Raw genomic sequence first — 26,900 nt, forward strand, 5'->3', positions numbered from 1 at the left:
TTATCTGAGTATAAATAAGAAAAATAACAGTGCCAGCTGGTTAGGATTGAGGTGAGATTTACATCCAGAATGACTGGATATCCTGTGACTAGTACACAGGAAGGGCTGGGTTAGCTACCTCTGCCTTTTATTTGACAGGGAAAAAATTTCTGCCTGTGTCACAGAGGCAGGTTTGCATTTTCAGCTCTGGAAAGCGATGCCCTACACAGTCACTGGCTCTCCTCACGCTCCTGCCATTTCTCCGAACACATCAAATGCAACTTTTGGTTCTCTACAGTGCCAGGCATGGACACACTCATTACTGGTGAAGAGAGAAACCGATCTGGGGCTGGTGTTAAGAAATGTCCAAGTGAAAGGCTTGCAAACTATAAAATGCACCTGCCATGTTTTAAGTGCAAGAAGACTGGAATTTCAGTAATCAATTAAAAGTATACATATGGAGGTAGTGCTTTCCCTGAAGGGGTTTCATTCCATCATAGCTTTACAGCAAATTTTTTCTAATGTATTTAATGTTTTTCATGAAAACATATATATATATATGACATAAAAATGAAGCCTTCAGGGCTGGGGATGCAGCTCAGTGGTAGAGTGCGTGCCCAGCATGCTGAGGGCCAAGGTCTATCCTTAGCACTGCACAAAGGGAAAAAAGGAAATCTTCGACAAGAAATTAAGACCAAACACCATTTCCTTTAGAACTCAAAACAAAACAAGCTAACAAAGCGTAAGCTGGAGACCAGTACCTCTCTAGAGAAGAGGTCATACTCTCCTGTTTGTAAAACAGCATCGGAAACACAATGTTAGCACTTTCTTCCTCAGCTAAGCAAGTCTCCTACCTGTCACAGCAAGCAGAGCACCAAAGATTTTAATCAGGGCTAGAACGAAGGAGATCCCAAAGTATCCAGTGAGGGAAAAGAGGAAGGCATAGCCATAGGTGCGAACAGGGTTCTGCAAGGAGAAAAACGGCCTGTTAGAAAAACACACAGCACGCCCTGAGCTAGCCCAGGACATCAAGCCACAGCTCTGAATCAGCCTCTTGAGCAATCATAAGTCACTCCACAATGCAGTCAAGCAAACAATATTTAGTTTTTATTAATGGGAAAATATTGATGAAATGAAAAACCCTTGACTTGTACATTATGAACTTCTCAAAAATTAACTTACAGAGTAGAGAATGGATAAAAAAATTAAATATCAATCATTTCTGAGATCTTTCATTTCCAACCTGTAATGCTATATTAGAAGAATTACCAAATTATACCAACAACAGCCTTTTTTGAACTTGGCAAAAACTGTACAGAGAAAATTATCAAATGTAAAATGTTTATTTTTAAGAATGTGATTAGTGCTTACCTTTGAACAAAATGCCACTGCAGGTCCTAGCCCACTAGTGCACGACAGTCCCAGCAAGATGTACACAAAACCGATGGAGTAGGAATACAAAACCTGGGGAGGCGGAAGTAGAGCAGAAAAATGACTGTCACACCCAAAGGGGACTGAAGGGCTTGATCCATACAATTAATGTACTCATTCAGTGCTGCAGACCAAAACTTTTTAAAGCATTGAAACTCATCTATCATTGCCCTACGGCTGATGTCTCTAGAAATAATGGCCAATTCTAGTGGCCTATGAATATATACAGTATTACATAACAAAAATCCATGGCCTATGTGGTGATACACTGTGTAACCTAATAAATTTGCCTGAAGATCAGAGGACAGAACAAGCCACTAGATTAAACACAGAAGCCAGGCAGTGGTGGCGACTCCTTTAATCCCAGTATTTGGGAGTCACACGCCTTTAATCCCAGCATTAGAAAAGCTGAGACAGGAAATTATGTAAGGTGTGGAGACAGGAACTAGAGGCTTTTCAGGCTGAGGAGCCCCAGAGGTGAGACATGGCAGTGGCTTGTTCCTTTGTCTCTCTGATCTCTCAGCATTTACCCCAATATCTGGCTCAGAGTTTTTTTTTTATTAAAAGACCATTTAGCAATTGGTGTTACAGACCTATGGAACCTACATATATGTTTATATTTTACTCACTGATTAATTGCTAAATTTAAGCAGATTTTAATTTTATCATTCTAAAAGCATAAATATGACAAAATCCTTACAGCTTCTTACAAAACACAAAAAGCGTCCTGAATATTGGAGTTTGCAAAAGGTACGAAAATTGCCACTGTTTAATTTCCCTGCTCACTTCTGACTCCAGTTTATTAGCTTCTCACCCAGGGTACCTCCAGCTTCTAACAAAAAACACCTGTTGCAGGTTAGCTACACTTAGCTGCACTACCCTGTATGCGGGCTACTCCCCTGACTCTCATAGCTAACCCGATCTTAATCCCACATTCATCACCCAGCTATCAAACAAAGACACTGAAAATTGAGGGTGTAATTTGCCCCAAAGGAGAGTTACAGAGTAACCTAGGATACGACCTAAGGCTTCAGTTTAAAGCCTACAGTCCTGTGTGCTCCCTTGAGTTTCTAGGTGACCTGCACGGTCTTAATTCTGAGGCCATCTTTACCCCAGCCATGAATAGTAGCGGCACTGACCAAGCAAAGATCTACTAAGATTCAAGTTCCTGTTACTGAGATGTCAATGCCCCATGCTGTGGCCAGGCAGCAATAGGAAACATACTCCTTTATGTCTTCAACGCAGTGGGTTCTATCTGAATAGCAAAGCAAGTGTGCTCTCAATGACACACACACACACACACACACACGCACACACACACACACACACACACTCCTATATAAAAAAAGCAAAAGATATTTTATCTGAAGAATACTTTTAAATCTAGTGGACATTTAAAAGGAATACTTGGGGAGACTGGAGAGAGCTCAGGAATTAAGAAGATGGATTGCAAATTAGGGTCTCAGCACTCAGGGTATATGGCTCACAACTGTCTGTAACTCCAGCTCCAGGGGAATCTTGGTCCCTACTAGTACCTACACTCATACATTCAGATACACAACACATACACTAATATTATACAATCAAAAATAAAATATTATAAAAAGACACTTGAAAAAAAGTAAAGTCATACCTTGATCTTAGATTGAAAGAAGCAGTATACAGATGCCATGTCCCTAAACTAACTTATAATTCAACTCTACCCCAGTCCCAGTCCCAGGGGGTTTCTAGTCTATGTAAGTGTATGAGCGTCCAGGAGTAACTACTGGTAGTCTTGAAAAGGAACAAGGTGGCTAGTGCTAACAGTGAGGAATGAGTGCAGCTCTTCAAGTTTCTGTGGGCTGAGGCAAAAATCAATTCTAGAGAATTCTGACCCCTGTGTGAGGATGGGAGATACAGAAGGCATCTAAAATAAGTGGGGAGGATGGGGTGTTTAGTAAACAGAAGTGGGGTTTAGCAGGATTTACTTAATAAAAATGGAAATAATAAAACTACTAGGCAACATGGGCGAAAAGCCTTTTGACACAGCTGGAAGCCATCAACAAATAGAGAAGCTGGATTAATAAGAATTAATGCTTCCACACTGAGAGTGACACAGAAAGAAATACGAACAGAAGGAAAACATGTCACAAAGAGGTGTCTTTTAACAGATAAAAGACTGCAGAAATCAACGAGGAAAATATTGATCAGTTATACAAGCTGTTAGCAGTGACAGGTCTCCTTTCAACCTTCCACAATACTGTTAGCACTGTGTTCACGAAAACGATACAGTGGATTAAAACGCACATTTGGTTTTTGACCCTGTAGCTATTCCATGAAATCAGACATGCATCTGGCATTACCAGACACCAGGGAAGCACTGGGTGCTCACCATCTCAGAGTTGGAAGCATTGTGCAGTTTCATAGCTTTCTCCTGAACATTCCCAATGACAGCATCTGCACACAGCGCCAGGGAGATAAGCATCACACCTTCAAGGAAGAAGAGAATGATCCTCTTTAAGCATATTAACTGTAAGCAAGGTTGGCCAGAAGTTTAACTGAGCTAAAAGTCAAAAGCAGATTGTCAATCCCATTTGGCTGGAATGCTGAATATGCTGATCTATAACTTGTTTTGGTAAAGACATAGGTAATGATATTAATGTAAAAAAGACAGACACTAATAAACTAATGCTACCATTAGAACCGTACTTCAGCATCATGTCAAATAAAGTTCTACTTCTAACCTGGATTGTATGATGGAAGGAACAAGTGTAGAAACTCCTAGAAGATCTACTGGGATTGGTGGTGAAAAAATATTTGAGAGGAAAAACAAAAAACAAACATTTAGAGAAAAATCATACACACAAAATGTCTTCTAAAAGGTTCAATTTAAAAGGAACACATGGGCATTGCCAAGGTCATTTCTGTGGCATGGCTTCTGACTGGAACTCTACACATGCTCCTCTATCAACCCTCATTTTCAGTCTCCACACGTTGCAGTAGTCTGTTGAGAAGTGCAGCCACATCTTCGAGTTCTGGGCAACAACTGGGATGCCCAACCCTTTTACCTCTACAACTCTCAATCCATGCTGCCTCCGACACACCTAATTCAATGATTGGTCAGCTTGCCAGACAAGCTGTCTCAGGGACTGTTCACACAAGCAAGCCTCCCTTTCACATCCACGAGGATGACATGAACGATATCAAGTTGTCCCATGCTGTAGTGACAGGTCCAGTGGTATCGGGTCTGGGTGATATCACTCATTCCTGGGAAGCAGCAGGCAGGTGTGCATGAAACAGGCCTGGCTTTCCCCGAGCTTCACGTCCAGAGGAAAAGGAGTCACGGTTCCATCTGTGGGTTTCACGGGCTTGTGGGCTTTCTTGTCTCAACATTCCCAATATTGTGACCCTTTAATACAGTTCCTCATGTGTGACTCCTAATCATAAAGTTATTTCATTGCTACTTCATAACTGTAATTTTGTTAATGTTATGAATTGTATGTAAATATCCAATAGGCAGGATATCTGATATGTGACCCCTTTAAAAGGGTCATTCGATTCCCAAAGGGGTCATGACCTCTAGGTTGAGAACCTCTGCTCTAAAACCAAAGTGGGGACTGGTTTTCACCAGTTTCTCTCACAAAGAATGTCTAGGTTCTAATTCTTTCAAAATGTGCCCACAGAACTCAGGAAGAGAGAAGACTCAGGTGTCCAGGGGTACACCTTCCCTGGCTGTCTCTCGCCTCTCTCTTGTCCCCTCTCTGCTGCATGTGTGTGTTCTCAGCCCTTCTTCCTTAGGTGATACCACATGAAGTAAGACAAAAAGCAACTAACCCTTGGTGCCCTTTACCCAAGAGTGGGCCTGATTCGATTTACAGAGCTCTGATCTCTTCTTTCCAACAAAGACTATCTTTCCTACTTAATAAACAGCACAACAGATAGGGCATTGAAAAGGAGTGAGGAGGGCTTGTCTTACTCGTTTACAGGAGTTTCCTAAAAGGAGGAACTGCTTTTCTGACCTACCAACTTGGAGCAGCACACACAGCCACCCCAGATGTCATCGTTCTACACCGGTGCTACTTTCAACCCCTCGCTATTTCCAGAGAATCCTCAGAGGTGTACTACACGCAGTGAGGTTTTCACGGAAGCCGAGGCAGCAAGTTCCCTCAGGAGTGTGGCTGTGAGCAGGCTGCCCTAAGAGGTCCACCTGCTTACATTTAAACACAGGAACTCAGGCTGGTTAACTGGTGTGACTCTTGAGAACCATTGTGAAGCTAATGTAACCACTATTTTCATTGTAGAAATGGTTGCTTACACTTGTGCTTGTTGTTTCCAGTACTGCTTTCCCTGTTCTCTCAGGCGTTTCCTTGGTTTTGTTTCTCTGATCTAGAAACTTGAAATGCTATTTTAGTGAAGACAAATGACGGGATGACACTGTGTCCTTAGTCAAATTCTTCTAGTAACTTAAGGAAAATACCATATGTATATAGTAAATGCCCCAAATACCCCAAAGCAATTTATCTCAGTGGGTCTCATCCTTCCTAAGGCTGTGACCCTTTAAAAATACAGTTCTTCATGTCATGGTAACTGCAACCATAAAATTATTTTTGTTGCTACTTCATTACCATAATTTTGCTAATGTTATGGATCATACTGTAAATATCTGATATGCTAGATATCTGATATGTGACCTCTGTGAAAGGGTCCATTTGATCCCATAAAGGGATCACTACCCACAGGTTGAGAACCTGATTCATCTGCATGGTCATGAAAATAAAGACAGGATTCTAATGCTTATTCTGATCCCTGGACACATTGTAATACTTACTGGGCTTTTGAAAACTCTAAATTTAATTGACAAGAGCATAGAGCACAATGGAGGAAACTAAGTTACAGAGTTACAGCTCTATTCATGTTACCACCGTGACTTCCCCACACCTACTGTGTGCATGGACAGGTCAGCACACACATGCTAACTCTTGACAGTTAACCGGGAGCCTTTTTGTCATGTACTCCAACAATGGTACATCTCTAGAGCACTGACACTTTTACTATAGTTTGGAAAGTCTGAAAGCCTTGTTAGGTATGGGACTCATCGACATCATAGCATCATTTAAAATCCTCGTGAAAACTTACAAATTCTTATTCAAAAAAAATGCTTATACAATTTAGGAATACAAATACATTCCTCACCTGTCAGATTAAAGTTTGGTGCAATTGTACTGTCAGCCAGGGTAAACCAGATCAAGCCAAGGCTCATGCACACTGCTGCAGACACATCTGCAAGGTTGTACCGCTTTCCTATGTAAGACAAAGGCAAGCTGGCCTCATTATGCAAATATTTACCCAGCCTACTGTCAGATCATGGTGCTTCACCAAGCAGAATAGGGATGTGCTGTTCATGTCTAATGTTCAAATCATGAAGAACACTGAGATCAAGGCACACAGCAATCCCAGGAGGTTTAAGATTAAACCAGGCACCACATGATCTTGTTAGAGAGAAATGAGATCTTATTTTATCTATTACGACAAAACAAAAAACAAAAACAAAACACAAAACCACACACATGCACTACTTAATGGTGAGGATATGCACTGATGGTGAGGATATGCCCTGAAAATGCACCTGAGGGGGATCTTGTTGTCTGACGTCATCAGGACACATACACTGACTGAGATGGCTTTGATGTCACTGGGTAATGTTATCTCATGGGAGCATTTGCATACACAGTCTACTGGTGACTAAAGCTTCCTTACACAATACATGACTACAATTTTGTGAAAACTGACAAAAGTAAAGGGTATACTCCCCAATTTTAACTATTTGTAAAAATGAGTATGTCTTTTATCTTATGTATAATAAAAGGCTATAGATTTTCCTTTAGCTTGTAAGTTTACAAAGGGAAGAGAGTAATGATTCTGGCTATATAAATACCATTTCAGCTTATAAATACTATGTGAAGGCAATTAGGCAGGGGAGAATTCACTCATTTTCCTCTGCCTAACGTATTCTAACTTTCGGTAAAGATTCTAAGGAAATAATATGTGCCTAGTCAGAATTTTTAATAGAGACTGAGGTAATTTTTCCACATGAACGACTATCCTGAAGTGTCCAATGAGGTGGCTGACTGTAAAAGGTCAACCCCAGGAAGGCATCTTGATGCACACACTGAGAGCAGGCTGTACAAGCCCTTCAGTGATGGGAACAGCCTCAAGACAAGGACCAAGCAACAGCTTGCTCCAAAGCTGGCTGCTCCACCTGCTTCCTCTTTCCATCCAGCTCCGTGCAGCTTGGCTCTAAATGATCAGAGCTGGTGCAGTCAGGGAAGAAGTAGGTCCACTCAGGGAAGAAGTGAGTCCACTCAGATGGGCTTCACTATGTGAATATGGCACTGTAGGTTGCACTATATTTCCAAGATAAAATAATAAAACAAAACACTGGCTTTCCTCTCTTATGTCCAAATTATGAACCTCAAATACTATAGTATGTTAGAGAATATCAGTGTTTTTACGACACCCTATTTTTACCAGATACTATACTATCACAATGTCTAGAGTGCTCAAGAACAGTGTTGTGGACGTTGACCGTTGTTCCTAATGGCAGATGCCACAACATAGCTGTGCGCTTCAAACAGTATAAAATGCCATTACTGTACCTTGAATAAAAACTCCTCCTAGCATAACTGGAATCAGTTTGCAGCACTTGAAGATGACTTGGGTGGGGTAATTCAGGTAGCCCAAGGAAGTGTTTGATAAGCCCATAGTACCCACAGTTAGAAAAGCTATTATCATGTAGGTTTTTCCTGGTATTCTGGAAGAGACAATTTTTAAAACCTTCATTGTGGGACCCAGTTTCATAGTACTTTAAAGATGATGGCTTACAATGTGCTTCCCTATTTCTGGTTAATGTTTTTGGAAATATACATTAAAAAAAATCACAATATACTTTTACTGAACCTTCAATGAGGAATCTCAACTGTGTGTTATAACAGTAAGAGACTTATTGAGATTCTAACTGACGTATAAATGGTGATCAAAGATTTTCTTACAGTAGCTCTAGGTGTAGACAAAAACTGTCTTGATTTAATCCATAAAAAAGAGATGATTAAAAAAATATGGGCCTCTACAACGGTAAAAAGGCCCCAATTATTAGTGTTGGAAATTAACTTTTAAAGTGCTTTTGCTTCCTAATGTTTCCATTCAGCATTAGGAAAAAAAAACCATTAACTACCAGAACAGGCAAAGAACTTCTCTAGAGAAAGCGCACGAGCTTTACCACTCCAGGCATGATTGTTACTACAATATTTTATAAACCACCTCTCTATTTCCCATGTTATAATAATAATCAGCTTCAGGTAAAGTTTCTGATGCTGTCTTTGTAACCTCTAAACTTTTAACTTAAAGTCATCAGTATGGGTATATGCTCACACTGAGTAGTTACTAACTGTTTAAAATAATAATCTGGCATATGTATGAAAAACATTAGTCACATAATTTGCTGTGTACTTAGATGTAACCTACCTACATTTAGGCATTTGTATTGGTATTTAAATCGGGCACAAAGGCACACAATTCTTCCAATTTTGTTTTCTTCCTTCCTCTTTCTTTTCTTTTTATTTTTTCTTTGGAGACAGGATCTTTAGCACAGGCTGGCCTCAGAGTCCCTACATAACAGAGGAAAACCTCGAGTTTCTTTCTGATTAGTATACTACCTGAGTGCTGAGATAACAGGCATGTGCCACCAAGCCTGATGGATGCGGTACTGGTGACTGAACCCATGGCCTTAGGCATGCTCGGCAGACTCTACCAACTGAGCTACATCCCCAACGCTCTACATCTTTTATATGGGTATTTACACACTAAAACAATTTGTTGGAAAAATTCTATTGAAATACATTATTTACCCTTTCAACTTTGAAGTTTTCCTACTTAAGTACTAATGTAGGAGTTAACATTTAAAATCCACTGACAAGAACTGGCCTGCCCATGGGGCATCCTTCAATTACCACAATGTATTTCCTCAGCGTCCCTGGAGTCTGACCAGTCATTGCCCTTGTCAGCAAAGGAGGGAACATCACTTTCCTGCCTTAGGATAAAAACCAGTCATCAACTTTCCTCAAAAATAGAGTGGAAACAATAGTGGCCAGAAAGGAAAAATTCCAGTCAGCAAACTTAGGAGGAATGGTTACCACAGCAGGACACAGGTAGGCAGGAGCTGTCCTGAGGCTCAACCCCCAAAGGAACTTGCTACAGGACCTCAGAAAAATGTCAGCCCTCCTCCTGGTCCTGTTTCCTTATGGGCGATGAGGAAGCTGCATTTCATCAGCCTGCCTCCTGGATTCCTGGGTTTCTATTTTATTTAATTCTCCAACAGTTTCTCAAAGAGAGTGGGGAAAATGCAATTGAAAAGGAATCCTTCAATTGCAAAATCATCTACTTCCTATACCCCAAACTCAGACAATGGCTAAAAAGATGTTATTCGGCGAGGGATGGTAGCACCATGTTTCAAGCATCAGAGCTATGATGTTACTCCTCAGAGTTCAGAGACTCCCCAGGGCTTGACAGAGCCAGTGAGGCACAGTGCCCATTCCCATGATCTTTACATTCTAAACCCCGGTGCTTGTGCTAACACAGCACCACGTACACAGACCCAAGCAGAGAAAAAACTAAGCAGAGGCTAAAAGGAGTGGTACTTAAGAAGATTCAGAAGTCAAGTCCACCCAAGACAAGGAGTCCTGGGGCTGGATGAAGCTCTCAACACTTCAAGATAATGTGCCTTGTAAAGAAAAGGCTTCGGTTCACAGTTACTCATTTTAAGTCTAGAAATTCATCTTTCAAAATCAAATGTTTAAATCAAGTGCAAGTTATTTTATTTTCAAATGTTTTATGGTCACATGGCTATCTCATATGGCTGGCTGATACAGGGAGATGCTTCCTCCTCAAACTCCACTTCAGGAGCAGTACCCTGACTTCTACCCTGAAGCAGCAGTTTCCAAGAGATAATGGATCGTCAGCCCCTCACTATTAGTGTTGGCAATATTTACTTACTTTCTAGTCACCCACGTTTTATCTTGGAGTTTTAGAGCATGAAAAAACATAGAGATGATATTCTCACACTTGAGTACTTAACTATAACTGTTGCAAAAAATTACCAGCAATAGAATTTGGGAAATAAAATTAAATCTATAAAGACATTTGTTAGATTCTCCCAGTAAAAATATGTGTAACTCGATTTGAATGTTTAAAATTGAATAGTTACCTATGTATACACTTCAAAACAATTATGTAGAAAAATAACAAGCTGTGATTTTTCAGCCATTAAATATTTATACAAAAGATAGAATGTCAGTATTATCTTTATTATCTTTTAACTGTCCCTCAGATATATGAATATAGGCATCCTACATGGGATGAAAGGATGAACATGTTTCATTGACCCCCAAACTGCATGCCCACATTCCCAACTATCTTGTTTATGGTCACAGTATTACTGTATTTTGTTTTATATGCCATTAAAAATAAACCAAAGTTTTTTTTTTTTTCAAATCTATATGGTTACTAATTTAAAAGACTTTGAAATAAGTGTTCTGGATTTAACAAAAAGAAATGGGTCATCCAATATTTGGGAACACAGATTTCCAAACCAAGACTAGAATGTGGGAGATGGACTTGTAGGGAGAAGGAAGCTCACAGGCTGTGAGAGAGATGAGGAAGGGTGGGGTGAGTGAGTGAGTGAGTGAGTGAGTGTGCGTGCGTGCATGCGTGCGTGCGTGTGTGTGTGTGTGTGTGTGTGTGTGTGTGTGAAACTGCCAAACAAAAAACTCTATCAATCACAAGAGAGAAACCTTAGACTCCCAGATAAAACAGCTGCCTCTACATGCCTTAGTGAAGAAACAGCTGTATGAAAGGACTTTGCTTTAAGACGGTGGGTACACCAGCAAGAACGGAGCGACGTCAAACAGCTCTGGCTGCTGTCTGGTGGGGGTGGGGCTGGAGTAAAAGCCTCATCCAAAAGGGAAGTCAGTCCTAGTGTAGACCCAGGCAGTTCTACCCTCAGGACAAGGCCAGAAAGAGCCTCCAATTCAGCAGTGGGTTTTGGTGAGACTGAGGAATCCCACTCTGAGGGCAGTGGCTGGGTACCAACCTGATGGAACCAACTGTTTAAAACTTCTCTACCTGGGGTGGCCTAAAGACAGGGAACAGTGACGAGCCAGAGTCTGCTGTAGGACCTGAGAACTCTGAAGGCCCAGGAGGCTGCTTGACAGCCACAGGGCATCCCTCCAAGAGGGTGAGGAGCACTCAGGTGGGCTACAGAGGACAGACAGGAGCTTGGTCTGCAGAGGGCTCAGTGCTGTGTGTGCCACACTCCCAGCACACGCATTAGCCCCTTCCAAGCAGAATTTCAGTGACGCCAGGGGATACTACGTAAGGAGTCACAGGAGGGTGAGGGTCTGCCCAGGCCACAACTACAGAGATTCTGCTACACAGACAAGCTTCTAAACTGAACACAGAGACTTGTTTACTACCACACAAACCACAGCAAAGACAGCAGGCCACAAGGCCACTTGCCTCTGCTAGCAAGAAACTGGCAGGACTCACAGGAATATGGCCATGGCTGCATTCTTCATCCCCCAAATTTTTCTTTCTTGGGCACATTTAGTAGTATTTTTACTTTACTGTATTAAAAACAGATCTAGTTTTTACTTTCCTCCTCCATACAATCATCTAACGCTGCTTACCCATGTTTGTCCATTACTAGGCAAGCATTTCCCTTTCTTGTTTTCCCTTCATGCCTCTTGTGTCTTTCCTGCATCCCTTTTAGAAACACTCTAACTTATTTTTTTTTTTTTTTTTTTTTTGGTGTTTTGAGGTGAAGTTTCTCTGTGTAACAGTCCTGTTTGTGACTGAAGCTGACCTTGAACTTACAGAGATCCACCTGCCTCTGCATCCGACTGCTGGGATTAAAGGCGTGTGCCACCATGCTTGGCTTGACCTTATTTTAGAAAACAAACAAACCCATGCTTTTATTTTTTCATTCCCTTTTCTAACATATGTCTAAATTTGTTTTTGAACTTTCTCATAATTGGAAAATTTTGTTGATTGGTATTTCTTCTCTTAATTTTTTTTGTTTTTTCTTTCCCTCTGTAACATTTTCCCCTGTTCTTCTCTATCGTTCCTCCTTCCCATGCCTCTTCCATTGCATTTCATTCACTATTTCCAAATCTAGCATAGTCATCCTATATTAGCTTTTACCATTTTTTGTTATATCATTGGTGATGTGTGAGCTGCACTTACTTTTAAGTGTATTTTATATCCCCTTTGATATTGCTGCTGTCACAGTTTTTTTTGTTTTGTTTTGTTTTGTTTTGTTTGTTTTAACTTTTTTGAATTGTACTAGGGATTGAGCCTTCAAGAAAAGACTGCCCAATAGGTTGAACTCCAGATGGAATTGGTACCCAAACCAAGAGATGTGTAAATAGCTACAAGAAACACACACACACACACACACACACACACACACACACACACACACACACAGAGAGAGAGAGAGAGACAGAGACAGAGAGAGAGAGAGAGATGACTTCAAAAGATCCTAACTCAATCACTGAACTCAATGATACTACTGAAATGGTAAAATGCCAGAGACATCCAGTGTGTATTAGTAAGAATGATAAGAAACCTTAGAGAGCACCCATACAAGCAGCAGGACAAAATCCAAGACTTAATAGAAAAATAGAAAAAGTTAAAAAATTGGGGGAGGGAATGAGAAACTCTTCAATATGGATGAGAAGTTGGGCAAGGGGGGAAAATCATCAAGGAAATTGAGATTTTGGGGAAAAAAAGTTGGAAACAAAAAACTCAATGAATCAAATAAAAACACAATGGAAAGCATCACCAAGGGACTTGACCCAGCAGGAAAAAAAGTGTTTCAGGGATGGAGGGCACAGGAGACAAACGCTACATAAAACTTAAAACAATAAAGGGGTATAAAGCCCAAGAACTCTGGAGCCAAGCAAGGGTAGAAGCTGAGTTAAGAATGATAGACACGCAGCCTGGAAAACCATAGCAGAAATTTCACAAATCTAGAGAAAGAAATGGGCATCCACACACAAAAGGGCAGAGTCCCAAACAGACATGACCAGAGAAGAATGTCTCCATGGCATACAGAAATACAAAGAAACAAGATTAAAAGCTGAAAGAGGAAAACATAAGCTCGCCAATACAGATATACACCTCAGAGTAACATCAGATCTCTCATCAGCAACTTTAATCCAGGAAATCATGGAATGATACAGTTCAAGCCTGCTGACCAAGTTGCTATATTCAGTAGCATTATCTTTGAAAACTGATTTAAAAATACAAATATTAAAGATAAGCACAAATTAAGGCAGTTCATGATCACCAATTTAGCATTCCAGAAGACACTTAGAGGAATATTATAAACAGAGGAAGATGAAAAAAGTTTCAATCACAAGATAATAATAAGGCACAACTTTCATGAGAGGAACAGGCAACAAAGGAGAGCTCAGAAAGAATTCATCAGGTCCAATGCAGTTAAGCCAGCAAACACTTAACGGGGGTGGGGGGGGGAGAGAACAAACAATAAATCTAAGCAAGGGAATTATGATAATAAGTAAACAATTTCCAATGATAAATGACCTCAAATGATGACTTCAACTCAACAATAAAGAGATGCAGACTGGCTGACATATTGAAATCTAACTCTAGCTGATGTTGTCAAGAAACATTTCTCTGGAAGATACCCACAGACTGAGAGAGTCACAGGATGGAAGTGAACCTACCAAGCAAATGGAAACCGAAAACAGATTGATGTAGCTTTTTGGTAGCTGATAACTTGAAATCAAATTAAGACCTAAGTAATAAAGAAGGTCAGCACATAGTAATAAAGGGAACAACTGAGCAGTAGCTATAACTATCATAAATAAATATGCACCAAACACTGTGGCTCATGATTTCATTGAATATTAACAAACATAAAAAGTCACTTTAGTGTGAGTCCAATAGAGTGGGAGATTTTATAGCCAATTCTCATCTTTAGACAGGTCATTCAAACTAAAAATCTACAAGGAAACTATGGATTTAACAGATATACCAGCCTCAGTTGACTCAACATACATAAATCAATGTAATACACTACATAAATAATCTTAAGGACAGAAATCAAGATTGTCTCAATTGGTGTAGAAAAGATCACAAAGTTCTATACCCCTTCATGATTAAAACTCTTAAGAAACTACAAACAGAAGACATCCACACCAAGAAATTCAAGGCTCCAGATGGCAAAGGCTACACTCAAAGTGGAGGGGCAGCAAGGTGGCCTGCAGTAAAGAGTGACAGCCAGGACTCACAGTGTAGGTACAGAAGTGACTCCTGAAAGGTGTTCTCAGACCTCCTCACACATGCTCACACACACAACACTCAAGCCTTCTCCTCCTTCCTCCCACTGTTTCTTCACATACACAATGCAATTTGAAAAATTAAAAGAGCATATTCTCTGTGTTAGAACAGAAAGAGAAAAGGAAGAAAGAAAAGGTACACAAATAGGAAAGAAAAAAGTCAAATCATCCTTATTTGTATCCAGCACAACCCTATTAAAGAACTTAAAAACTCTACTGGAAGGTTCATCTGATTAATTTTATATACCAAAACCAAGTTTGCTAAGGAAGAAATGAGGAAAATCCCACTTATAACTGTTTAAAACAGAACCAAAACAAAACACACAGCTAACCAAGGAATAAACTTAACCAAGAGACCATGGAAGACTGCTCTAACGATACTTGCAGACAACAAAGAAACTGGAGACACTGGATTGTGAGAATTAACACTGTGAAATAGCTGTATTATTAAGTCATCTACAGATTTAACACAATCCCATCATGACTCTAATGCAGTTTTTTACACTAGATGACATAATCCTAAAAATCATAAGAACAAAGGACCTCAAAGAACTCCTAATAGAAAGTACAGTGCTGGAGGTATCATAGTGAATTCTACTATAGAGCCATACTGACAGAAAAATATAACACTGGACCCCCAACGGATACAGACCAACAGAATAGAAGATCTAGAGAGAAACTCCCACAGCTATGTACAAATCATTTTTGACAAAGGTGTCAAAACACACGTTGGGAAAAGACAGTTCCTGTCAACAAACAGTGCTGGCAAACTAGATACTCATGTAGAACCAGATGCATATCTCACTCTGCATAAAAATGAATTAAAAATAGATCAAGACCTCAATATAAGACTTAATGCTCTCAAACTCTTGGGTGGAAAGCATTTCAAGATACAGGCCTAGGCAGTGACATTATAAAAGGTGCTCCAGAAGTGCATGAGAATCCCAAGAACAGACAAACTGTATCACATAAAATCAAAAACCTTTTGCTCAGCAAAGAAAACAGAGTGAAGAGGCAGCCTACAGAATGGGGCAAAAAAAAGTCTGTGCTAACGATACACTAGAGAGGGGATTAATATTGAGAATATATCCCCCCCTCACATTAAACACCGTAACACAAATCATGCAGTCAAGAAATGGGCTAAGAAACTGAATACAAATTCTCAAGAGTAAACATAAATGGCCAGAAGATATTCGGCCACCTGGGCAACATCCTTAGCCATCAAGGAAATGCAAATTCAATCTGCTTTGAAATTCCACTTCAATCCAGTCACAATGGTTATCATAAAGAAAACACATGGCAATACACCATTTCTGGAGAGGATGTGGGGAGAGAGGAATGTTTAAACCCTGCGGTGGGAATATAAACTGGTGCCACTACTACGGAAACCAGTAAGGGGTTTTCTAAAAAACTGAAGAACACACCACAGTACATGGCTGAGCTATACCACTCCTCATCTACTGAAAGGATGAAATGCACAGAAGTAGCCAGGTGGTGGTGGCACAAGCCTTTAATCCCAGCACTCGGGAAGCAGAGGCAGGTGGATCTCTGTGAGTTTGAGGCCTGCCTGGGCTACAGAGTGAGTTCTATGAAAGGCGCAAAGCTATGGAGAAACCCTGTCTTCAAAAACCAAAAAAGAAAAAGAAAAAAAAGAAAGAAATGCACAGAAGTGTTTGCACATCCATGTCTACCGCTTTATTATTCTCAACTGCCAGTGAAGAGCGCTAGCCTAGACATCTAACAACCTACGAACAGATGAAGAAAACAAGGTGTGGAACTTTATTTAGCCATGAAGAGAAATGCAATCATGACACCTGCAAGGAAATGGGTGGAGCTGGAATTCATTATGTTAAATGCACTAAGGGAGGAACAGAGACACAGCCATATGTTCTCCCATTTAAGGTACCTAAGTTTATGCATATAAAACTTACGAGGAAGTACTTGAAATTAGAAAGGGGACAAGAGGGAAGAAGGAAGAGAGGGAGGAAATGTACAGGGTAACAAACACTTGTGGCATGAAAGCAGGAAGGGGACTACTTCGGCAGGTGGGGTACAGTGCAGGAGGGGATGAACTAGAACATCCTATGGTGACACGTATGAGAATGCCAAAATGAACCCTTACTATCAACTCATTAAAAAAATAAAAGAATCCAGATCTCAACTACCAGACACGCTGTAACAATGTCAGGGGATACAGCCCACAAATCATTAACTTGACACTTCAAAAACTATTAGAAAACTTGCCACTAGCCTTTCGCTTACCCCGTGTGATATTGGCACATTTTAAATCTTTCACTAGGCATGCCTTGGTTAACTCATGGAACTGTGTATCTGAGCTCTCTGAGGGAGTGTGCCTAACCGTGAAGTGACCCATGATCTACTTCATTTTTGTGACATTGTATTTAAAAGGGGGAATCTACTTTTCCAGTGCACAAAGGAAATAGATTATTTTAAGCAAGTAGTTCACACTGATAAAAACTCATGATTAGATATCAGCAGGAAATGTAGAATCATGCAGTCAGCATGCTGACTTTATTTTTTCACATTCAACCGACGCAATAAGCACACCACATACCTTCTCCTTTTGTCCTGAATGAGCTGAAGTTCTATTAGGCCAAACATGGAGTAAAAAGCAAACTGCAGTAAAGTCAGGTACCAGCCATAGGGCCTAAAGCCTTCCATTGAAAATATCAGCTCCTGAAAAAGACGAGGAGTGTTGTTAAATTCAAGGTGAAGACTGACTTTCAGTCAACTGTTCTAAGCACAGTTTAAAAGCAAGCAACTCCACCCCACTCCTGCCAAATCACCAGACTTCCTAAGACAATTTAGGCATGAAAATCAATGAGGTAACTGAAATGCAATATCTTCTTATGCTTCTTCATCAGAAACCATGTAAGTATTCACAAAGTCAAAGCTACAATCTGAAAGTTTTATGTAACTAAAAGCCTTGCACATTTTGTTTTGGATGGAACTCTAGTAATTATTCAAATAGAAAAAACACAGCTAATAACATTTAGACTATGTAGCAAGAGCATGAAATCCTGAGTGAATGTGTATTGCTGAGACAGACATGGCCATGTCAAGTACCCCTATACCTCAACCACATAGGAGTGGCAAAGCCTTCCCCAGGGGGGATGGTAAAGCCTTCTTTAGCTCCAAGTACGAATGTTGCCAGTGTATACAGAAAATGTTCACCATTGCTTTCTCCCTACCTTGACACGATCATGGCCTGAGCCTGCTCCCCACAGAGAACACTTCTACCAACACCAGCTAAACCTGCCTTCCTGTTCAGCAGTGTATTGTAAACCCAGCCTCCTTGTCCAAGCTGTAATAACCCCACCTCCCTGTTCAAGTGTGTATAATAAACATGCTGAACTTCTGGGGCTGTGGCTTCTTCATCTGAGAGCCCAGTCCACCCAGCCCCACACAGTGTCCATGTGTTTGTCATTTCTTCATCCCTTCACTATCTCAGTCATAAGTCCCTGGAGCCTTGCAAAGCACCGCAAGGTGCCTACATACTTCTCTTTGCAGTAGCTGCCTATCACCCAAGTTATTTAGTTTTTCTTTTTCTTTCTTTCTTTCTTTTTTTTTTTTTTCCCCGTTTTTTGACACAGGGTTTCTCTGTGTAGTTTTAGTGCCTGTCCTGGATCTAACTCTGTGGACCAGACTGGCCTTGAACTCACAGAGATCTGCCTGGCTCTGCCTCCCAAGAGCTGGGATTAAGGGCGTGTGCCACCACCGCCTGGCTGCCCCAAGTGATTTGTAACAGACGCATTCTGAAGGGAAGAAAATAACAAGAAAGGTTCTACTCCCTATTTCTAACTGCTGTGTGATGTGATACCTTGCATTTTTTTTTAATCACCCTCCAGCTGGGACTCAAGTTACAAATCATATTCTACACTATTTTTACATAATGTTCTTCATGACATTCTTTAGGATAACTAAAAAAAAAAAGAAAGTCAAAATTTTACTTATATGTAAAAAGATGAAATGCCTCTCTATAAGATAAATGGACAATAAGATGTTTTATGAGATTTTCATGCATAAGTAAGGTCACCCAAATGTGGTGCTAATGAACATCAACAGTTTATGTCCCCTCTTAAATTACTGAGGTTCTCATATATGATGTAGTTGAATTAAAAACTAAGTTGCTAACGGTTAAAAATATGTATCAAGTCAATGCACATAAGTAACACTGGGTACCATTCAAACAGGCATGCTCACAATGGACTGAACCTTCGCCCAACCAGCTGGTGGCCAAAGGCATACAACCACCTCACGCTACAGAGCAAACACTGGACAGGCTACTGCAATGTTAGATACAGTGAAACAAAACTCACAGAAACAGAAGATTACTGCAAAAATGGATAAGAAGAGAAACAAAACAAGAAGGACAATATCACAGGCACCAGGGAAAAAGAATGACTCAGCCATCTCAGGATTGGAAAGCTGTGTTTCAAAGCAATGAAACCGCCTTGGAGTGGAGAGGAGAAAGGCAGAAACTTTTTTTTCTTTTTCCTCAGACTTATTTTGTAAAAATATCCTTTTACACTTTGTGGTGAGTGTCAATAATGCTAAGAATTGGAGGGACGAGGCAGGATTTTGAACATGAGGTTGATCTGGGCTACAAAGAAAGACTCACTCAAAATGCAAGAAAATAAAAATAACCTTTTATCAATGAAATCCAAGAATCAGGAATAAAGTATGCTATTTTCAACTTTATTATAAAATGATGTTCCTAGACATCAACCAATGCTTGACTCATAAAAATCAGCACGTGTGTGTGTGTGTGTGTGTGTGTGTGTGTGTGTGTGTGAGTGAGAGAGAGAGAGAGAGAGAGAGAGAGAGAGAGACAGACAGACAGACAGACTGACTGACTAGATGGCTCAGAGCTTAAAAGCACTGGCTGCTGCTCTGGTAGATGGCCCGGGTCCATTTCTTAGCATCTACACAGCAGCTCACAACCTCCATAAGCTCCAATTCCAGGGGATCCAATGCCTCCCCTGGCTTCCTTGGGCAATGGGCACACATGTGATATGCTTACATATATGCAAAAAAACCCTCATACACATAAAAAATGAGTAAGTCTTTGAAGATATGGACACACAGCTGCAGTCACCTACGTTTTGTTCAATATTTACAAGTTTACTTTCATAACTTTAACTTTCAAGGTCACCTTTCTTTCCAACTTAAAATACTAAACTTGGAGAGTCTGATCTTTACTCTTAGTAGTCCTCTTAAGAGGCTATTGGTCTACAAAAAATCTCAAACTCTGAGTCAACTATTAGCCTGTAAATAAAAACACCGCGGTGAAAACAAGTAGTTGAAACCAACATGGATATCACATGCTAAAATAACTAACACTATTATAAACAAAGGACTACTGTTTACCTGTAAGTATCCATAAATTAGGTAAAACACAAAAACTCCAGCAACACATATGAAAAACTGTGTGAGCTTGTTAAACTTGCTGAGGTTCATGCCCAACACCACAATGTCATCAACTGACTTGATGTGTGGTGACATTGTCTGGGTTTTGGAGGGCACAGTGATGGAGACATACTTCCTGGAGTTGTTGAACTTGAGGTCCATTGTTTTTGCTTTGCCACATTCAAGGCCTGCAACCTTGTCTTTGCTGGTTTCCACTGTCAGGTCCTGTCTTTCCTTTGCTGGCTCAGCCTAGAAAAGGGAATAAGCAGTTATGGCAAATCATATAGTCTATGAAGTATCAGATTCAAATAACAATCCAAAGTACAACATAAAAAATACAGGCGCAGCTGAGTCTCTCTGGATATCAGCGTTACCTCCCAACCCCAAACAACCAAATACAAGACTGTAGTAGGAATCTTAACAGGAGTCTTATTAATAAAATCAAACCCGAGGCCAGTTATTGGGGTGAATGCTGGAAGATCAGAAAAGCAGAACAAGCCACAGCTACCTCACCTCGCCAGTTCCTCAGCTGGTCTTGTTTCCTCAGACTGGATGCTTCTGAGTCCTCATCCGAATGGGTCCCAGCTGAACTACTGCTAGAAGCCTAAAAGCTTAACCAGCCAAATGCTTCTAGTTCCTGGTCCTCACACCTTATAGAATCTTTCTCTTTCTGCCCCCACTCCCTGGGATTAAAGGCTGGATTTCTGGGATTAAAGGCGTGTGTCACCATGCCTGGCTGTTTCTAATGTGGCCTTGAACTCAGAGATCCAGAGGTATTTCTGCCTCTGAAATACTAGGGTTAAAGGCATGTGCTACCACTGCCTATCCTCATGTTTAATATTGTGGCCATCCTGCTCTCTGACCCCATATAAGTTTATTTCGGGGAACACACAATATTTCAGAGAACATAATACCACCACACAAGACCCCTCACTCCCCCATCCACCACTGGATAGCATCATATTCATCTCCATAGTAATCAAAACTAGGACTACACATGGAAGTATACTTTTATCATCTACTACATATCTAATTCTAATAAAACAAAATGTAAAATATTTTCAAGAACAATCCAATTTGAAAATGGGCTAGGGCTGGAGAGATGGCTCAGCGGTTAAGAGCACCTTCTGCTCTTCCAAAGGTCCTGAGTTCAATTCCCAGCAACCACATGGTGGCTGACAACCACCTGAAATGAGATCTGGTGCCCTCTTCTGGTCGGCAGGGATACATGCAGACAGAATACTGTATACATAATAAATAAATCTTTAAAAAAAACGGGCTAAAGAGCTAAACAGAGAATTCACAAAAGAAGAATCTCAAATGTCTGAAAGACATTTAAAGAAATGCTCAACATCTTTAATCATCAGAGAAATGCAAATCAAAACGACTCTGAGATACCACCTTACACTTGTCAGAATGGCTAGGATCAAAAACACTAATGACAGTCAATGTTGGAGAGGATGTGGAGCAAAGGGAACACTCCTCCACTGTTGGTGGAATGCAAACTTGTACAACCACTATGGAAATCAGTATGGCGGTTTCTCAGAAAATTGGGAATTGAAATACCTCAAGACCCAGCCATACCACTCGGGCATATACCCAAGGAATGCTCAATCATACCACAAAGATACATGCTCAACTATGTTCATAGCAGCACTATTTGTAATAGCCAAAACCTGGAAACAACCTAGATGCCTATCAACTGAAGAGTGGATTAAGAAAATGTGGTACATATACACAATGGAGTACTATTCAGCAGAGAAAAGCAATGACAGCATGAAATTTGCAGGCAAATAGAACTAGAAAAAAATGATCCTGAGTGAGATAACCCAAACCCTGAAGGACAAACATGGTATGTACTCCCTCATAAGTGGATTCTAGATAGAAAGCAAAGAACAATCAGACTGCAACCCACAGAACCATGGAGGCTATATATATATTGGGGAGGAGGGACCCAAGGATGACTGTGGCTTATAAGTTTTGGTTTTACTCAATTACTGAGCAAGCCATAATGAAACATTTCACTATTAAGATAAGAATTTATACTGTATCAAGCTGATAATAGAAAAATTAATTAATTAATTAATTAAAAAAGCTTGAGAGGGGTGGCTACAAACCTGCTTTTATAAATATTTGGTAGGATGTGCATCTAATCAAACAAAACATAGAGACTCACACCCCATCAGCAATGAAAATGTTACCTCTCCCAAAAAATATATATATTTTCAAGATGCTTAAGGGTTGACAACCATACAATCTATTTGCTAGTCAAGCTTTAAAACTAAAGCCAAACAGGTATGAGATTTAGTAACAGCATTCCTTAGGTTGAAAGAAAAAGCTGTATGTAGCCCAGGCTGGCTAGGAAGGGACACCTCCTTCCTTAATGTCTTGAACACTACGGTTACAGAGCATGAGCCGCCAACCGTGACTGAAAAGCCTTTCTTTCCTCGTGGAGAAAAGGATTCAAATGTAAAGTCTTTAGAATGTAAAAGACAAAAAAAAATGTGGTTTTTTTTTTTTTGTTTTTTTTTTGGTAAAAGTTTTGAAGGCGCCACTGATAACTGTCAAGTTTCCCCTTGCATTTCCATAAGTTGAAAATGATGAATTCCATGTAAACACTAAAGGAAGTGCAGAAATCCTGACAGCACACAGGAAGGAAGGACTGTCTTCCTAGACTGTCTATACTGTCCCCGTGTTGGCACTCCAGTGACATAAATCCTGACTCAAGGGCAGAAGAGAACAATTCTGACAGGGGCTTCACTTAAAAAACCTTAGAAAAGAAACTGTCTTGTGAGCGTTTGAAATGACAAGAACTAGAGTCACCTCTCAGTGACTGTTCCTAGGTAGCTGAGCTGCAGACATTCAGGAGAGCTCATTAGTCACAGCAATGGGGGTAAGGTGCTGGGGACACCCGCCTTATGTCTAAACCTTTACAAGTATTTTTCTTGTCTGTGTTCCTGTTTCTTCACGCTTTTCTTCTTTCTTCTGTCTTCCCTTGCTGTGTTTCAGTCATTCTTATTTCCTTAAGACTTCTTTATGCCATGTTGTAGAACATCCTTGACATACGGTTTTCATAAGCATGTTTAATCTGCCTTCCTCCCATTGACCTGTGTTTCAATACTGAGGAAAAAAAATGCTCTGGTCTATGGCACAGCAACAGCGCCCAGGGCACTATTTAAATAAATGTAGGTTCTGAGCTTCTCTTCCCTGATTTATTTCAATAAAAGAGCTAACTACTCAGCCATTCCTGAGAACATCTAGAAGACTTCCAAGCGCCTTGTGTTCTGTTCATGGTGTCCTTTCTGCTTGATAGTTTTCTTTCTTTGGGTCATATTTAAGTTCAGAGTTGATGGCCACTTCTTTGGGACACCTCTCAGAGCCTTTTTACCAGTCTCTGCATCTTGGTATCTGGCATGGACTTTTTATGCACACCAGAAAACAAACAAATTGGCATGCCTACTAGACATGCCTCCAACTCCACCTCACATCCGTCTGTCTCACTTGGATACAGTTTTGAAAGGACCATGGTGCTGGCAAACTTGATCAGCAAAACTGAAAATCTACACCAGATAAGAACTAGGAGGGTGCAGATGATATACTTAGGCACACATACGCACACAGAGAATGAGTTTTAGAAATCAATTTCCTACTTTTACTGACGTTGGGATATTTCTCCAGAAGGCAACTCTTTCCCAACATTGCCCTCTTCTAAAATGCTTATAGTTAAAAGCTAAGCACACAGTACCAATTCAACTACAGCGAACAGTACAAATAAGCATGGTTTGGAACTTTGAGGTCTGAGCTATGATACAACCTGAGAAGTCTTGGGCAAAGTAATCTCTCTGCGTTTCAGGTTCTTTCTCTCTACTGGAAAAGTAAAATGTGCTGATTAAAGACTTTTTGTGGAATTCTGAGATAAATGTGAAGTGCACGGCACACAGTATGACAACCCATGTACATTAGCTTTCATTATTCAACTTTCCAAAAACATTGCTGAAGTGGCCTGAAGCTGATTCACCTTCCTGACATGAAGTAGGAAACAGGGATCTGGCTGTCCCACCTAGCCTGCCCTACAAATGTCTCTTCCATCACCCGCTATAAGATGCCATAGCACACCACAAAACCCTAAGACACTAACCGAAGGACTCTCTTTTCTCTCTCTCTCTCTGTTTTTTTTTTTTTTAGCTGAGGATCGAACCCAGGGCCTTGTGCTTGCTAGGCAAGTGCTGCCACTGGGCTAAATCCCCACCCCTCTCTTTTCTCTTGTAAACATGTGATCAACATTATCCTGCTCCACTTTCTTCCATCACTTTATCACCCCCACATACTCCTAGCAGCCCTATGAGCTGCACATCTAGGCTGCACGTACAGGTAAATACCCTCAGCAATACCTTTTCTTAAATGTGTGCAATACACTACTCATCTCTCCTGAATTTCCCATGAAACACTTGTAGTGAACAAGGAAATGGTCTCACTGTCACTGCTTACACGATGCCTTACTACCACAAAACCTGCCCTTTAAAAGCCTGGCACTTAGTGTGCAGTTTGGCATGACTGGCTGGCATTGCACTAGTCAGAAAGCATGACTGATGAAGGCCTGTTACTCTCAAACTGTGATCCCTGCCTGATGTCTGCCCCTCAGAGCCATGGCTGGAGAGATGGCTCAGTGGTTAAGAATGTTTATTGTTCTTACAGAGGGTTCCCAGAACCCATGTTTGGAGGCTTGCAATTGCCTTCAGCTCTATCTCAAGGTAGGAATCAGACCCCCCTCGTGCATACACCTACTTATGCATAGATGTATACACACACACACACACACACACACACACACACACACACACACACACCTAAAAAAAAAGAACCTGGGACAAAGTCCTTATGTTACAGGGGAAACGCCTAAACTACATATGGAATTTAACATCAGCCTAGGCTACAGAGCTCTTGCCTCAAAATCAACAACGCCCCCCTCCAAAGAAACTCCAAACCAAAAGATCAAGAACAGAATTAAAAGTAATCAAATAATCAATAACTTGCTTTGCTTTAGAAATTCTAAATAACCTCTGAAATGAAAATAGAAAGAAATCATTAGAGTGGATCTCTGCCTTAAGTCTTTTCTTAAACTCAACATACATTTAACTTCAGCACAGTGAAGGTAGAAATAACAGCTAAAATGGAATTAAAGGAAGTTCTTCCAGTTCTTTAAAAAAAAAAAAAATCAGAAACAGGTGATGTTGATTTACAATGACATACTGAAATAAAAATTATCTGAGCTTACTTCTTAAAAAAAAAATCTGTGTGTATATGTCTCAGATCACAGGAGGAGGTCAGAAGGCAACTTGTGGGAAACTGGTTCTCTCCTTTCACTTTGTGGGTTCTGGGGACCGGGCTTGGTAGCAAGTGCTCTTGTGTGTTGACTCATCTCACTGGCCCCAGCTTAGCTCTTAATCTAGTTCTGTTTCTAACATGAAAGATGAAAGCTTTCTGTTATCAAAAGGTGGACTGTGAAGAAAGCCTCTCCCGTGCATAGCGTGGGAAAGACCTAACTCCGCCCATAACATGCCACACTCAGGTGACACTCTTGTCTTCATGTGTCGGTAGCACTTTGGATAAATTACAGTGTGTGGAATAAGATCATAAAGCAGAAAACAAGATTTTGATTTCATCTATACTTCATCGCACAAAGTGTGAGAGACTAGTGACTTCCGAAACTCTTTGCCCCTCAAGGGCTAAAATTAGGATTTAACCTATACATTAGCAGAAGTAATGCTATCTAAAATATTTTCAAATGCTAGCAGTGTCCTTTTCCCCCCAAGTCTCAAACTATTTCAATTCACTTATAAGAAAAACATTAACTAAAATTCCAGATTCTGATAATCTACTGTAGAAGAAATGAAGATGTATTTTTTTTTCCTTATTGAAGGAAAAAAAATACGAGGAAGCGAGTTCAGTTGCAAAGCCGGAAAGAATACACAGGTTTCAGGGGCATAAACTTAATAGCTCTTCAAGAACAGTCACTTCGTGGCAAGGCAAACAGGCGCTGGGTACCGGACGACAGGACACAGACCCGGAAGTAGCTCTGAACTGCAAAAACAGTCTAGGGAATCCCGGAGACCATCCAAACCCTGACAGCGGGCTAGGGGAGTCCGGGCGGTGGTCTCACGTCGGGAGGGGAGGATGCTCTTCCCGGAAGCGCTCGCCCCCGTTACCCTTAACCGGTCCGCGCGCGCCGCGGCCACCCAGACGGCGGCGTCCACCTTCCTTGGCGACCCAGTGTGGGCGCCCACCCCTGTCCTGCCTGACGGCACCTGGCCGCGCGGCGAGACCCCTCCCCGCTCCGCCGCGGTCACCTCCTCCGCCTCCTGTCCTGCTCCAGCGCCGGCCACCGCGGCCGCCACCTCCCCGGAAGGTCTTCACACCGCCAGACCCCTCGCACCACTTCCGCCTATGGGTCTTTGTGCGCATGCACAGGCACGCGGCCCCGCCCCTTCGCCCGCCCTCTGGGCCGCTACCTCTCGCGCATGCTCCTTGCTCTAAGGCTGAGCCAAGACCCGTCTTCTACCTATCTTTTGGGGTCCACGACCCAGGTGACTTTACATCCGAGACTGTGAGCCAGATACGTGTGAAGGCGGCCACTTTCGAACCGGAAACAGCCTGAGGCTCCCT

General features: G+C 41.1%; 1 protein-coding gene across 2 annotated transcripts in view; it reads right to left on the reverse strand.

Moving 5' to 3' along the window:
• Slc35b3 (solute carrier family 35 member B3) overlaps positions 1-26,637 on the reverse strand; it is a 30,718-nt gene extending 4,081 nt beyond the window's left edge. Inside the window, exons 1-8 of one of the 2 annotated variants that reach the window (XM_036189183.1) lie at positions 26,585-26,637; positions 20,199-20,486; positions 17,383-17,504; positions 8,046-8,200; positions 6,583-6,690; positions 3,782-3,879; positions 1,351-1,443; positions 834-945 (exon numbers count right to left, since the gene is read on the reverse strand). In XM_036189183.1, the coding sequence (XP_036045076.1) occupies positions 834-945; positions 1,351-1,443; positions 3,782-3,879; positions 6,583-6,690; positions 8,046-8,200; positions 17,383-17,504; positions 20,199-20,399 (889 nt within the window). In that variant the 5' untranslated portion in view covers positions 20,400-20,486; positions 26,585-26,637. Of the gene's footprint in view, positions 1-833; positions 946-1,350; positions 1,444-3,781; positions 3,880-6,582; positions 6,691-8,045; positions 8,201-17,382; positions 17,505-20,198; positions 20,487-20,750; positions 20,782-26,584 lie in introns of those variants that run through there. The other variant, XM_036189182.1, reaches the window with a different exon arrangement.
• Between the last annotated feature and the right edge of the window lie 263 nt (positions 26,638-26,900).

Source organism: Onychomys torridus, chromosome 5 (assembly GCF_903995425.1).
Source record: "Onychomys torridus chromosome 5, mOncTor1.1, whole genome shotgun sequence".
Classification (NCBI taxonomy): domain Eukaryota; kingdom Metazoa; phylum Chordata; class Mammalia; order Rodentia; family Cricetidae; genus Onychomys; species Onychomys torridus.